General features: G+C 58.1%; 1 protein-coding gene across 21 annotated transcripts in view; it reads left to right on the top strand.

Annotated features, from left to right (window-relative positions):
* LOC117643887 (calcium/calmodulin-dependent protein kinase type II alpha chain) overlaps positions 1-14,642 on the top strand; it is a 69,335-nt gene that overhangs the window by 35,793 nt on the left and 18,900 nt on the right. For 12 of the 21 annotated variants that reach the window (XR_004587648.1, XM_034383037.1, XM_034383030.1 and 9 more), the window contains exons 2-11: positions 5,363-5,457; positions 10,720-10,779; positions 12,650-12,704; positions 12,818-12,956; positions 13,037-13,139; positions 13,213-13,296; positions 13,386-13,480; positions 13,558-13,680; positions 13,760-13,843; positions 13,927-13,987. Coding sequence is in view for 20 of the 21 variants with exons in the window: in XM_034383037.1 (XP_034238928.1) it covers positions 5,363-5,457; positions 10,720-10,779; positions 12,650-12,704; positions 12,818-12,956; positions 13,037-13,139; positions 13,213-13,296; positions 13,386-13,480; positions 13,558-13,680; positions 13,760-13,843; positions 13,927-13,987 (899 nt within the window). In the remaining variant the exon portion in view is untranslated. The remainder of the gene's footprint in view (positions 1-5,362; positions 5,458-10,719; positions 10,780-12,649; positions 12,705-12,817; positions 12,957-13,036; positions 13,140-13,212; positions 13,297-13,385; positions 13,481-13,557; positions 13,681-13,759; positions 13,844-13,926; positions 13,988-14,642) is intronic. The other 9 variants (XM_034383039.1, XM_034383032.1, XM_034383036.1 and 6 more) reach the window with 1 other exon arrangement.

Below are 14,642 nucleotides of genomic sequence, written 5' to 3'. Positions count from 1 at the left end.
GGTCGGCGCACACGTCTAGCGTGGCGCTCTCGGGGCCGCGCCGTGTCCCACTGGCTGACATTACCGTAACCACCGCCCACCCCTTCCCCCTGGCGCCTGGCGCCCTTCGGTGGGCCGAACGAACGAACGCGAGCATGGACAACTTGAAGCCGATTACCCGTCACGCGAGGAGGGGGGGGGGGGGGGGGGAGAGTCCAGCGGGGCGGCCGGCGGGGAAGCGATTCGGGAAACCAAACACCGGTGGAGGCCATTCTCGGCTGCTCGCCAGAAACTTTGCGAACCAACTGAAAACTGGAAAGCGATTCAGCCGGTTCGACCCGAAAGCGGCCAAAAGCGAAGCGGAAGGGCGCAATTTCCGGGGCTGCCCTCCCCGGCCCGGCCCGGCGGCCCCGGCGCTGCCCGGCGGCCCTCTGTCGCTCTCGCGAGGCGTCCCGTGGGGCGTCCCGTGGGGCGTGCCGGCGTGCCGTAGGGGTGCGAGAGAGACAGAGTGCGCCGTTCCGGAATGCAGCTGGCGCCGGTGGAATGGATCGTTAGCCTGGATCCATACATGCGGGGCGGGGCGGGGGGGGGCGGGGCGGGGCGGGGCGTTCCTCGCCGGGAGAAAAAGAGAACGCCTCTCCGGCGGCGGAGAGGAGAGCATGAAAAGAAAACACGGTGGAAGCGGCGAGCGTGGGAAAGCTTCCGCTGCGAATATGGGGTGCCTGCAGACTGATTCCGAGAGTCGCTTTCGTCGCTCTGTCTCTCTCGCACTCACGGGGCGTCCCTGTTGGGTGCGAGAGAGACGGAGCGACGAAAGCGACTCTCGGAATCAGTCTGCTGCCGGCGTGGCGGCGAGCACTGCTTTCGGCGTTTGAAGCGAACTCGGCGCGCCGCATGAGTTCCTCAGACGAGACTCGGCCGGAGCCAATTAGAATTTTATTGAGATTTTCGGTCGGGTGCGCGCCGCCCGCTGCGCTGCTTGGCTGCTTGCAGCGCTCGGTTCGCTAAGGTGACCAGGATTCATCAAAATGCATCCCCTGGCTGCGTTCTCCAGGCGTTCTCCAGGAGTTGTCCGGGCGTTCTCTAGGCGTTCTTCAGGCGTTGTCCGGGCGTTCTCTAGGCGTTCTTCAGGCGTTGTCCGGGCGTTCTCAAGGCGTTCTCCAGGCGTTGTCCGGGCGTTCTCTAGGCGTTCTCCAGGAGTTGTCCGGGCGTTCTCTAGGCGTTCTCCAGGAGTTGTCCGGGCGTTCTCTAGGCGTTCTTCAGGCGTTGTCCGGGCGTTCTCTAGGCGTTCTCCAGGCGTTGTCCGGGCGTTCTCCAGGCGTTCTCCAGGCGTTCTCCAGGCGTTCTCTAGGCGTTCTTCAGGCGTTCTCCAGGCGTTCTCCAGGCGTTCTCTAGGCGTTCTCCAGGCGTTCTCCAGGCGTTCTCCAGGCGTTCTCTAGGCGTTCTTCAGGCGTTCTTGCGGCGTTCTCCTGGCGTTCGCGGTGCCCCGGCCCTGCCCCTCCAGCGCTTGATCCTAAGCTACAGCCGAAAGGACGGGGGAAAGAATGTCGTCTCCGGACTCGGGCTCGGCCAAGCGAGCCCCTTAATGAGCCCGAGGGAGATGCTTATTTATCCGGGCGAGGTCAATGAGTTTGCCTGATTAGGGTCGCGAGGAAGGAAGGGGGTGTGTGTCTCCCTCGGCGTGCCTCGCCCGCCGGCAGCGGCAAGATAAGCAAGCAGAGCCTTTTAAGTTTGCGGAGGGAAAGTCCTAGCGGCGCGGCCCGATGTTCGCGCTCTTGCCACGCCGAGGTGCGAGCATCTCCGTCCTCCGTGCTGCTGACTGATTCCGAGAGTCGTTTCCGTCGCTGTGTCTCCACCGCACTCGTCCCGTGCAGGTGCGAGAGAGGCAGGGCGTCGGAAACGACTCTCGGAATCAGTTTGCAGCACCGCACCGCCGAGCCGAGGGTGGCGGACTCGCGCCCAACGCCGTCGTCGAGGCCGTCGTCGAGCCGCTCGACTGAAACTTCGTTAAGCCTGCCCTGCCTTTTGCCTGCTTTCGCAAGCAGCCCGGCAGGCATTGTGCGGCGCTGCGACTCCACGGTAAATAAACAAGGGGGACCCTGATGATGTCTCTGGAGCTCCATTTTGCCGACACGCCGTGCGTGGCGTGGCCTGGCGTGGCTTGGTTTGTCGGCGTGGCGTGGCCGTGGCGTACCCGGTGTGGGTCCTTTCCTTTCTTGACTCGTTCGCTCCACTCCCCCGTCGTCCCGTCGTCCCGTCGTCCCACAACACCGCCCTATCTCCCATCTCGCCCCCGCGACACGGCAAGTCTGAAGCCGGACGGGGCCTGCCGCTCCTCTCCCGCGACGTGTGTACTTGACGTGCCGCGCTCTCTCTCCTCTCAGTGCCGTCCCCCCTCCCCCGTAGGGCAGTTGTTACTCGCTGATTTTGTGCACAGAGAATCAGACAATACGAATTTCTATGAATGTTATTTCAGGCCGGGTTCCTTGTGAACGTCATTTGAATATCGAAGTCTTAGTTTCTATGAATACAGATGAAGATCAAGGATTTCCATCAGTATTCTATCAATGTTTGTTCTTACAATGTATTAGAATATTGCAATATTGCAAAATACTGATCCAAATATGATCATCTCGCCGTGTACAAGATAATGCTTGGAATTGAATGCCCCCTCGCGTCCCCTCTGCATCCCCTGTGCTTCCCCTTCCCCTCCGCGCCACCCACGCGTCCCGATTCCCCCATCCCGGCAATATTCGTCGGCGAAATGGAGTGGATGGACGCGACTCGCTGGCTGCTGTGATCGGGTCGCCTCCCCCTCCCCCCCCCCCTTCTTGCAGCCCCGCCCCCCCCCCCTCCCGACTGGCTGCTGCTGGCTTCCCGACGAGCCCATTGGCGCTGCTCGGTTCGTGTCGCGTCGCACAGTGTGCCAGAAGACCGGTGGAGGCGGACAAAACTCTTGGCGCGTTTTGAGCTCCAGAGTCGCTATGCAGGACTCAATCCGAATGTATGACCCAACCAATGGATTGCTCTCCGAACGAGGAATCCATTGGTGGGGTCACACGTTCGGTTCGAGGCCCGTTCAACGACTCTGGAGCTCGAAATGCTTCTAGAATTTTAGCTGCCTCCGCCGATCTTCTGGCCCACTGTCGCGTCGCGCCGAACACGGTGGCGGCACTGTGAAATTTGACCTGGTCGTTCCCTCATTTCGCGGCCTTCGGGACACCGACTGACTTTCTTGCGTGGCATTATGTTGCGCGGGGTGGAAAGGGGAGGGGGTGGGTGCCCAGCCGCCGCCGCCGCGCTCCGAGATTTAACTTGCATAGATTTCCCCCGGGTCGTGTTCATCCCGGCGGCAACCAGCGGCCCCCCCCCCTCCCCTCGCACCCCCTGCTCTTACGGTTCCACGTCAATGCGACGAACGCGTCGTATTGAAATTCGGTCCACTTGAGAGTGAAAGTCTTTTTTCAAACAGATGGTTCTCGTTCTCGTTTCCCCGAATAGAATCAATCCGATTTTTTCCTTTTTTTTTGGTGACCCGTACGTACGGGATAACAAAGAGGCTGTCAGTTTCTGCAGTGGGAGCAAATAATAGTTGCGAGGGAGGCAGCTCTTGCTGTTAGGTTCGGTGGTTGGGCGCCAGTCAGAGAGCGCGCTTCGTCGCTGTCTCTCTCGCGCCCCTTCGGGACGGCCCAGGGGTGCGAGAGAGACGGCGACGGAATCGCTCTGATGGCTGCGGTGTACGGCGCCGCTTAATTTGGATTTCCCTCTTTTTATTTTCTCTCTCGTCCCTTTCACCCCTCAATTACGACGGAGGGGTGTCGCAGCCGATGGATGAGGCTGGCAAGGTTGGAGACGACTCAGGCCGGAAATCTAGCAACGCGCCTCTCTGGTTTCCGGTACTCTGGCCGACGCGGGGTCCGCCGCCAGCGAGGCGCGACTGGAGGCCGCGCCCCTGCCTCTCTCTTCCTCTCTCTCTCTCTCTCTCTCTCTCCTCTCTCACTCTCTCTCTCTCTCTCTCTCTCCTCTCTCTCTCTCTCTCTCTCTCTCTCTCTCTCTCTCTCTCTCTCTCTCTCTCTCTCTCTCTCTCTCTCTCTCTCTTCGGTGGCAAATTCATTCCGACGGGTCTGGCCATTTTTCGACTGAGCGGGAATGGCTCGGCCTTTTGGCGTTTTGTGTGACGAGCCCGGCGAGGCGGCGAGGCGCGGCCCCCTGATGATGTTGCCGAGGGGCGGGGCGGGGCGGGGCGAGGCTTACATCGTCCTCTTTCTATCAGCCAGCGGAATCTTCTTACAGCCTGCCGGGCTGCCGCCCCCGGCTTGCGGTGGCGGCCTGGAGACTCATTCCGCACAGCGCCTCCTCGCTGTCTCTCTCGCACCCCCACAGACCGACGGCTTGGCCTACGGGGCGCCCCGTGAGTGCGAGGGAGACGGAGCGACGGGGGCATTCCCTTCGGAATGAGCCTACTGGGAAATGGTGCCATTTGTCGAGTGGCGGGCCGCCTTTGCACTGCCGAGTGGCCGAGTCGACGGGCCCGCCATCGCCAGACTACCTCCTTCCTCCTTCCGACATCGATGACGACATCGCACAGTGGATTTGCCAGAAGACCGGTGGAGGCGGTGGCGTCGTGGCGCCTTGGCGTCTCCGGGGACCGACGGAGCTGGCGGGGTGGGGTGGGGCGGGGTGGGGCGGGGCGGGGCGGGGCGGGGCGGATGTCGCGTTAGAACCCTTTACTCGTGTGAACACGTTGCCGCCCGGGGCGAGGCGGCCAGGCGGCGAGGCGCCCCGAAGCCCCAGGGCACTGGAAGCAGCGGCCCATTAGATTGGCCGAACCGAACCGGATGAGAGGAAAGTGGGAGGGGGAGGGGGGAGAAAGAGGAAGAGACGGCCGACGTTATGGACGGGACGCGACGTCGCTCGTAATCTGGAGCGGAGTGAGCGCTGGAGCTACCAGTGTGTCTCATTAACGGGTGCTAATGGCGGGGCGGGGCGGGGCGGGGTGGGGCGGGGCGGATTAAGGGGTCGCTCATAAATCGTGTGACCCTTTTAGGGCCGGGGTCGGCCTCGTCTTATCGCCAGGGACTACTGCCGACTTGGCCATATTTCCTCGACTCGGTGCCTTCATCTCGTGGACGCACGGCCAAGGTCGCCAAGCTGTTCCAGTTTCGAGGATCGAGTTACCCTTTCGCTTGACCGAGGGGTGACCCACTGTAACTTGTTTTCGCCTCTTGAATGCGCAATGTGTTCAAATACTGCACAGTGAATGTGCGACGTCCTTCTCCCCCTCCCCTTTTGCCCCTTACGGTGTACCGGTGCCCTTCCTCTCGCTGTGCCGTGCTCTGATCCTCTGCAAGGCGACTACTAATCCGTTTGTCTTGTGTTCCAGGGGCGCCTTCTCGGTGGTGCGACGATGCGTCCAAAAGTCGACCGGTCTCGAGTTCGCCGCCAAAATTATCAACACGAAGAAGCTCTCCGCCAGAGGTGAGCAGCAGTCGCAGTGTGGCACCACAGTGTAGCGAACACTGGATTTGCCAGAAGACTGGTGTGGAGGCGGCCAAGACGCATTTTGAGCTCCAGAGTCGCTAAATGGGACTCGAACCGAACGTGTGACCCCACCAATGGATTGCTCTCCAAACGAGGAATCCATTGGTGGGGGCCACGCGTTCGGTTGGAGTCCCATTTAGCGACTCTGGAGCTCAAAACGCGTCTGGAATTTTTACCGCCTCCACCGGTCTTCTGGCAAATCCGCTGTGCAGCGTCATGTAACGCAGCGGCGAATGCGTGCAAATGCGTGCAAATGCGCGCAAATGCTCGCGGGGCGCTGGTTAACAAACGCGCCGCTGTGTCTGTGAATGAATGTGTGAGTGAGGGTGTGTGTCGTTGTAAAGTGTGGTGCACTTTGCAAATAAGCGCCGGGCAGAGCGGCCTGCATGCACTGCAGCCTTGCTGCACTCTGCCGCTGTTATTGAATCGCGTTAGTCTGATGGCAGTTTGATGACAAGGGGGCCCGGCCTGTTAATGGCGCTATGGCGCGCGGTGGACCCCGCCCCCCCCCCTCCACGCCCCCGCTTGCAGCGCGTTTTACCTTAGTGAATTGCAGGCAGAGCCCGCCTCCCTCCAACTCCCCTCCTCAATGATTTGGCGTGCACTCTTTGTAATTGCGCGATGCGATGTACACTGCAGGGCCTAGGGGTGTGGCCTTCATCACTTATTGAAACGAGCAGCATCGCCCCCTTCGCCTCGGCCGCCGTCGATACAAGAGGAAAATGGAGGAGGAAGAGGATGGCAGGAAAATGCTGACTGTTGGCAAGCACTGTAACCGAGGGGTGACCCACTGTAAAACTTTGAGTACTGAGGTGCATTCTTAATCTTACATGCTACTCTTCCGAAAAAAAAAAATAGTTTGGCTGGAATCTGAGTGTATTACCTGAATATGTTCTCTTGTGAGGGCGAGCAGGGCCCTACACGTGAAACCCTACACGCGTGGCGGGGCGTGGCGGGGCGTGGCGTGGCGGGGCGGGGCGTGGCGGGGGGGGGGGGCCGTTTGCCCTCCGGAATTGCCTAATCCCAGAACCAGCGTTTCCTTTTTAGCAAACAGTGGTGGCGCGGCGCTCCTCGGCGCTTCCTTCCCTCTCCGCCTCCGCCGTCCCACGCCTCGCCCGCCTCGCCGAATGGAAAGAAAGGGAACGTTTTTCCACTTCTCTCTATCTCTCTCCCTCCCCTTTGCTGTTAATTCACGGTTTGGAGGCGTCTGCGAGCGCTCTCTCTCTCTTTCTTTCTCTCTCTCTCTCTTTGTCGTGCTCCGTCCGCGGTGGAGGAAGGGTTTAGCGGGTCTGGAAGGAGCGGCCCGGAATTGGACCGTCCATTGCAGAAACATTGTCTTTTGATCTTCTTGCCGCGGGGCTGGGACGTCCCCCTCCCCCTTTTTCCAGCCGCCTTTCTCTATTTTTTTTCCGTAATTGTTCCCGGCGTTTTCAAAGCGAGCGCGCGCCGAAGGCCGAAGGGCCGAGCACGAGGCCGGGCCGAGAGCGGGGCGGCCGTCTACATTGATATTGAATGAAGGTTGCATAATTATCGCACCTGCTTTCACCCTCGCCCCCGTTCCTCTCCCCGCGGCCCCCGCGGCCCCCGCGCTGGCTCTGCTGCGGCCGAGGCATGGCACGGCGAGGGAGAAGGCCAGACCGCCCCTCGGCCTCTTTTGCCTCTCCAGCCGAGGCACCCGCTCAAAAGGTGGGCGGGCACGCTGGAAGCCGCCGTCCTTCTTGAGGCATACTGTCCCGTCGAACTCACCAGCATCCAGGATGCCTACCCACAAGGCGCTATGGCGCCTGACGGCGGCAGGGTAGGCAGGCCCGTCGAACTCACCAGCTTCCAGGATGCCTACCCGCCAGGCGCTTTCAGCACTCCGCGCCTGCCTCCGCGGCCCCGAACACTGTCCCGTTGTGCCTGTTGAGTGCTCGGGCCTGTCCTAACGGGACCCGCCTTCGTTCGCGGTGTGCCGCGGGCTCGCGGCCACCCCAGCCACCCCATCCCGCGGCCTCCAGATGGGCCTTGAACGGGGCCTCGGCCGGCCGAGCTGTTAACGTGATGATAATTGTGTCTGCGTCGTCCCCTCCACACGGCAGCGCCCCGAGCACCTTTTTTCCAGACTTTTACCTTTTGTTTCACCTCTTTTTCCCCCTCTCACGCGCTATTCTTTGTTGTTGTATCGTTTTTTTTGGACCCCAGAGTTGTTTTGTTTTCGTCTGTTTTGTTTCGTACGTCACGCCGCCCCGGCGCGTTGGGGCTGTGGGCGACATTCGCATTGGCAGCACGTCCGAAAAGCGTCAAATCCAAAACGCGTTTCGCAGCGCCACCGTGAAAATGAAGGGTGTGCCCCGCGCAGTGGCGTGGCCGGGCCTGGCGCACCTCGGCACGGCCCGGGACACAGTGGGCCAGAAGACCGGTGGATGAGGCCAAAATTCTAGACGCGTTTTGAGCTCCAGAGTCGCTAAATGGGACTCGAACCATACGTGTGACCCCACCAATCGATTGCTCTCCCAACGGCCACCAAGACGCCCGACGCACTGGGATCTGGAAAGCTCCATTTTGGCGCGTCCATGCACCAGGACAGAACCCGCCGTGGCGGCAACGGCAAGCTCCAACTTTTTTTCAATTTCGAGGGTCGTTGTTCAGGCCTTGAAAGTGGCGGTAAATGCTGCTTGGAATTTATTGCGGCAGGCTGGTCCGCCCCCGCGCGCCTCGGCTACTTTCTTTCCACCCACACAACAGGTGGCGTGGCCCAGGCCCAGGCCCAGGCCGCGGCCCAGGCGGTGCCGCAGCGCCGCGACCAGCATCGCGTTTGCCTTGCCTCCGCTCGCGCGTTTTGGGTGCGCCGAAACCCGAAACACAACAGAGGCGGGCAGGGGACAGTGGGCCAGAAGACCGGGGGAGGTGGACAAAACTCTGTGCGCGTTTTGAGCTACAGGATCGCTAAATGGGACTCGAACCGAACGTGTCGCCCGTACCAATGGATTGCTCTCTGAACGAGGAACCCATTGGTAGGGCCACACGTTCTGTTCGAGGCCTGTTTAGCGACTCTGGAGCTGAAAACGCGCCTGGAAGTTTGGCCGCCTCCACCGGTCTTCTGGCCCACTGTGCTGCCCAGCCCTTCCCCTCCCTGCGTGTTTACCCGCGGCTGCCCGCGGCCAGTGGCGTGGCCGTGGCGGTGATGCCGCGGCGGGGCGCTATGCGGCAGCGGCGGCAGCGGCGGCCAGCCTTCGGAAATAGCCGCAGACATGCGTGGGGCGGCCGGCCGCGGGGCGGGGCGGGGCGGGGCCGGGCGGGGCGGGGCGGGGCCGGGCGGGGCGCCGCGGAATCTGACTTAGCGTGCAGCATGCACCGGTGTGCCGCTGACCCACGGTGATTCGGAAGAGTCCTATCCTCGCTCTGTCTCCCTCGCACTCATGGGGCGCTCCGCAAGGGTGCGAGAGAGACGGAGCGACTCGGCTGCTGCAGACGACACAGACTACAGACGCTGGCTGTGCCCGGCTGCGACTGGAACGACTCGCGCCGTGCTGCAAGGAGATAAGCGTGAAAAAGGGGTGGGGCTGGGTTACCATGTTACAGCAGCGGACTGATTCCGAAGGTCGTTTTCGTGTCTCTCTCGCACTCACAGGGCGTCCCGTCTAGGTGCGAAAGAGACAGAGCGAGGGAAAGGACTCGGAATCAGTCTGGTGTGTCTTGGATCCCCCATGAACTGCAGACGTCGGGTTCCTTTGCAGCTCGGGTTTCGTCCGCCCCGTCCACCCCGCGAGCTGCAACGCCATGCTGCCTCCCCGCGATAGCACAGCGCAGCACAGCGGAGAGAGAGAGAGAGAGAGAGAGAGAGAGAGAGAGAGAGAGAGAGAGAGAGAGAGAGAGAGAGGGAGGGAGGGAGGGAGAGAGAGTGCAGGGGAACGGAGTAGAGGGATCGAAGAACGAAAATACCCCTCGTCGCGTCGCGGGTCGCGCTGCGTCCTCGGCACCCCTGAACGCGACGCCGCTCGTCCCGCGGGTCGCGGGTATGGCCGGCCTGGCGTGGCGTGGCGCGCAGAGTGAAGCGTGGCGCGGAGCACCGCGACCGTCCGCACATCACGCAACGCCTTGCTTTCTCTCTCGCACTCATTGGCAGTCCGCAGGGTGCAACGGGGACAGGGCAGTGAAAGAGCGTTATGTCATGCGTCTCGTGGGCAATGCCCGGCAATGCCTAACTCCATCCCGGCCCCGACACACGAGAAAAAATGAGAGGAAGGATGGATGGATGGATGGATGAATGAATGAATGAATGAATGAATGAATGAATGAATGAATGAATGAATGAATGAATGAATGAATGAATGAATGAATGAATGAAGGGTAAGGTGGTCCCAAGTGCGGTGCTTAGGGCCTGCACACTGATTCCGCACAGCGCTGTCTCCGCGTGACACCCCATGAGTGCGAGAGAGACAGCGCGCGGTGGCGGCGGCGGGCTCCTTTGTCCATTCATCGGCCTCGCTTTCTTATCATCCAGTTTGTGCCGACAAATCGCGGACGGCGGTCGGAGCTCGGCGAGAGGCCTCAGGCGGTCTCGCTCGCACTCCTACGGCGCGCGCCTTGAGTGCGAGAGAGACAGAGCGACGAAGCTCTGCTCGGAATCCGCCTGCAGGGGCTGGGGCTGCTCGGGCTGCTCGGCCAAAGCCCCCCGCCCCCTCCGCCTTTTAATGATGTCCCCTCTTGTTGGCCTGGCCTGGCCCCGGCTTGTCCCGGGCCAGGCTGCGAGGCTAGCTGGGGGCTCCGCTGGGTTCGGGAGGTCTGGTCCCGAGGGGCGCCGAGACAAGTAGTGCTAATACCGCTCCTGGAGGGGACTCTGAGGCGAGGACAGGGCCCGATGATACACAGACAAACCCTCTTGTTGTCGAGGACCCCGATCTGGACCAAGATTTCGTATTTGATGTGCTTCTGCTGGCTACTGCTTGCGCGGGCTGGTCCGCGTGGCCTGGTCTGGCTTGGCCTGGCCCGTATGGGGCTGGCTGGAGATTTATTCAGTGCTGACTTTATTGTTTTCGCCTTTCCTTCTATCTCCCTCTCTCCAGGAACGGCTGCTCTCCCGGATCCTCTACAAACTTAAGCTGGGGCGCGCCTCTCCGAGACTCTCCGAGGCTCTTGGAGGCTCTTGGAGGCAGCGACGACGCCGGCCTCGGACCATTCTGTCATTTTAATTCCCGGCCCTTGCGTTTGTTGCAGACTTCCAGAAGCTGGAGAGAGAAGCCCGCATCTGTCGGAAACTGCAGCACCCCAATATAGGTGAGTTTGGCTGGGCGCGCGGCCCGGGCAAGTCGAGCCGAGACGGGGCGGCCAAGTTCCGACCAAAGCGACGGTCCCATTTTTGTTGTTGTTTTCGTTTTCGCTCCTTCTCTTTGATGGCTGTCGCGCGCGAGCCTCCGCCCGCGCTCCGGCCCGCTAGAGACCCTCCCGTCAGAGATGCGCAAGCCGGCGCTTGGTAGTCCCGTGTAGTCAAAGGCACCCTGAGTCAGGCTAGCGGGCGACCGCCGTATACCTGCTGTGCCGCACCAGATGCTGACCTGCGTAGCCTCGCGCGGGGCGAATTCGGGCTTCCCGCTCCGCACGGGACTACCAGTCGTCTGTGATTGGCTGAGAGGGCCCTTCTTTGCGCATCTCTGACGGGAGGGTCTCTAGGCCCGCCCCTTACACCTCCTCTCCTCCTCCAGTGTGCCTTCCCCCGTATGTGAACTCCGGCCGGATGTCGGCCTGGAGTGACCGGAAATTGCCTGCTGCTTCCGTCGTGAGATGAGCCGTGTCGGGGGGGGGGCTGTCCTGCCGAACGGCTGGAACGGCGGGACTGGAGGATACTTACCCTGCCCCGCAGGCCCAGCCCAGCGCAGCCCAGCGCAGCCTGCATAGTAATTGACCGCTCCGCCCGCTTGGCGCTCATTCCATCGTTCTGTCTCTCTCGCACTCGTGGGGCCGCCCGTAAGCCCGAAAGGGTGCGAGAGAGACAGCGTCGGGGCTCCAGCGCTCCAGCTTCAGCATCCGTTCGCTGTCGCCACTCTGGCTGCCGGGGCGAGGGAGGCGCTGGCAGGGCAGGGCGTGGCGCAGGCCTCGGTTGGACAGGGCGATTTAGTTTATTTAATTTCCTGGGGCTCAGTTGCACGCGTCGACGCGGCGATTGAAACGGATTGCGTGCCCCACTACGCCCCACCCGTCCCACCCCCGACCCAGCCACCCTGTGGAAGCCCCGGTGCGGCGGTACGACTGGGCGGCCTGGCGTAGCGTGGCGTAGCGTAGCGTGGCCTGGCGGCAGGAGGCCTTTTACGCCCCATCATGTCGTCGCGAGCGATTTCGGCGTGAGCCTTCGTGCCGTCGGGCCAAGGCGGGGCAGGGCGAGGTGGGGGTGAGCTCTGCACGGCCTCGGCGTCGGCTCGGGAGGCGTTCCCGTAACTCGCTCAGTCAGGACAAGGGCTGTCTGGAAAGCCTGGAGCGTGATTTCCTTACTGGCTTTGCCTGACGACAAAGTTGGCTCTAGGTGGCGGCGGCGGCGGCACTACGGCTGTGCCGGGCTGTGCGGAACGGAGCGCTGTTTCCCCGTCCCCGCCCCGCCTAGCCTAGCCTACCGAGGGGATGCTCGCTCGTGTGTAGAGTCACAGTGTCGCAGTCGAGCCGGCTGCCGTAACAGATGTTTCGATGTTTCGATGTTTTGGCCCACCTGCTGCGGCAAGGCAGTCTATCGGCTGATTCAGTCCAGTCGGATAGTTTCGCAAGCTTGCAGTCTCAGCCAACACGCCATGACACCCCTGCACCTGCAGCCCCACAGACTCCCTGAACCATCTGGGGTGTTGGCAGGACTGGGACTGCGTGCTCTGGGAAACGACCGAGTTGAACTCTTGAACTATTGAGCTGCAAAAAAAATCAGGGGTAAATTATCACTCACTTGCTGGGTGGATAAATTGACCCTTATGTTAAAATATCTTATCCCTACCCTCACCCTCAAAAGGAGTAAATTTAGTCGCTTAGGAATTGACACGACCAATCCCATCAATTTAACCCGAATTATTTTTTTTTGCCAATCAGCCTCTTGACAATTTGTTCTGTCCCAAGGATGAACAATAATCCAATTATCCAAACAATGTACTGAAGAGCTGTTTGTTTGTTGCAGTGCGGTTACATGACAGTATACAGGAAGAACACTTCCACTACCTGGTGTTTGATTTGTGAGTAACTTTTAAATGCAGACTGAACAACTGCACGGCTTTCTGTTTGACCAAGCCTTTCCTTTCATGCTCTGACTACTTTATAGCTAATTGTTCTTCCGTCTGATTTACAGAGTGACTGGGGGCGAGTTGTTTGAGGATATTGTTGCTCGAGAATTTTACAGTGAGGCTGATGCTTCCCATTGCATCCAGCAGATATTGGAAAGTGTTCACCACTGCCATTCAAATGGTGTTGTGCACAGAGATCTCAAGGTGCTTGTCGCTTCAAACTTATACCTTTTGTACCAGTTCCAACATTACTCTCATACATTCCTATTTCTTTCTCTGAACAGCCTGAAAATTTACTTTTGGCAAGTAAGGCAAAGGGCGCAGCTGTGAAGCTCGCAGACTTTGGCTTGGCCATTGAAGTTCCTGGGGAGCAACAAGCTTGGTTTGGTATGTTGTCAATAAGTTAATTTTTAAAAGGTCGGCGTTTTGTATGCTTAACATATATTTTTGTTGTTACCAGGATTTGCTGGAACTCCTGGATATTTATCACCTGAAGTCTTAAAAAAGGAGCCTTATGGCAAACCAGTAGATATCTGGGCATGTGGTGAGCATTCGTTAATTTTGTTTCCTGAAAGAAGGCTGCTATAGAAGTGACTCTCAATTATTGTTATTGTTGCCCTTTTGTCTTATTAGGTGTGATCCTGTATATCCTGTTAGTGGGATACCCTCCTTTTTGGGATGAGGACCAACACCGCTTGTATGCTCAAATCAAAATAGGAGCCTATGATGTAAGGTTTTGATTGCACATGTCTGAATTGCATGTTAATTTTATTTTTGATATTTAACAATACTCATTTTCCCTCAGTACCCATCTCCAGAGTGGGACACTGTCACTGCTGAAGCGAAAAGCCTTATCAACGAAATGTTGACTGTTAATCCCTCAAAACGAATCACTGCCTCTGAGGCACTGAAGCACCCATGGATCTGCGTAAGTTTTTTCTGATATTTAATTCTTTGTTTGCTCGGTCTATGAGAAAATTATTTACGGTTCTTGTTTGTTTGTGCAGCAACGAGAGCGAGTGGCATCAATGGTCCACAGACAAGAGACTGTGGACTGTTTGAAGAAATTCAATGCAAGGCGCAAACTCAAGGTAAGAGACTTCCCATTATGTTATAATGATATTATTGGAGTTAAAAACAAATTTTTAATATTTCTTCTTGGTTTATTTCTAAGGGTGCCATTTTAACCACAATGCTTGCCACTCGCAACTTTTCCAGTAAGTATGATGCACATGGTGAGTATCTCCGCCCCTGGACTGCAATTTTTTTTTTTTTTTTTTTTTCAATTTGCAAGTATGAAGTACTGCTTTTTTTCCAAAATTATTCTAAACAAAGTGGAGTCTGCATTCTGTCATGTTTGTTCAGAATTTGTAAGGTTCCAGCTATAAAGAAATATCTTTTGAAATAGTTAAAGCAGTTTTGATTAGGAACTGTTGTTTGTTGTGGAAGATCTTTCCTATTTTCAATTTAAGCTTGAGATAGGGATGTCACAAGGGTTGTTTGATGATATTCCTTTCAGTTCTTTTGTGCATGTGCTTAAATCTGTAATCTGAAGGCACAAATATGAACAGGATGCAGTACAACAATTTCAGAAAAGGTCAATTAGGCAAACGGAAATAAGCAGCACACCTTCTTTATGTATTGTCTTCACTGTGACTCGGGTTTTTTGAAATGTAATGCTAACTGTGGGCTAGGGAATTACTTCATGCAAGCTTTTCTGGTGTGCTTTATGAAAAAACATGTAAAGAGGAATACATATCACATGCAATGGTAAACATAACACAACTCAAGAACACAGTCCCATTTCAATTTTGAACAAAGATACTCATTGTAAAGTATTCTTTTGGTGGCCCTTTCGTTGTCTGTTTTTTTAATGAAAAAATATCCTAT

This window comes from Thrips palmi, unplaced genomic scaffold (genome assembly GCF_012932325.1).
Source record: "Thrips palmi isolate BJ-2018 unplaced genomic scaffold, TpBJ-2018v1 HiC_scaffold_17, whole genome shotgun sequence".
Lineage (NCBI taxonomy): Eukaryota > Metazoa > Arthropoda > Insecta > Thysanoptera > Thripidae > Thrips > Thrips palmi.
Note: the sequence above shows the minus strand (reverse complement) of the source record. Positions and strands in the feature narration are given on the sequence as shown.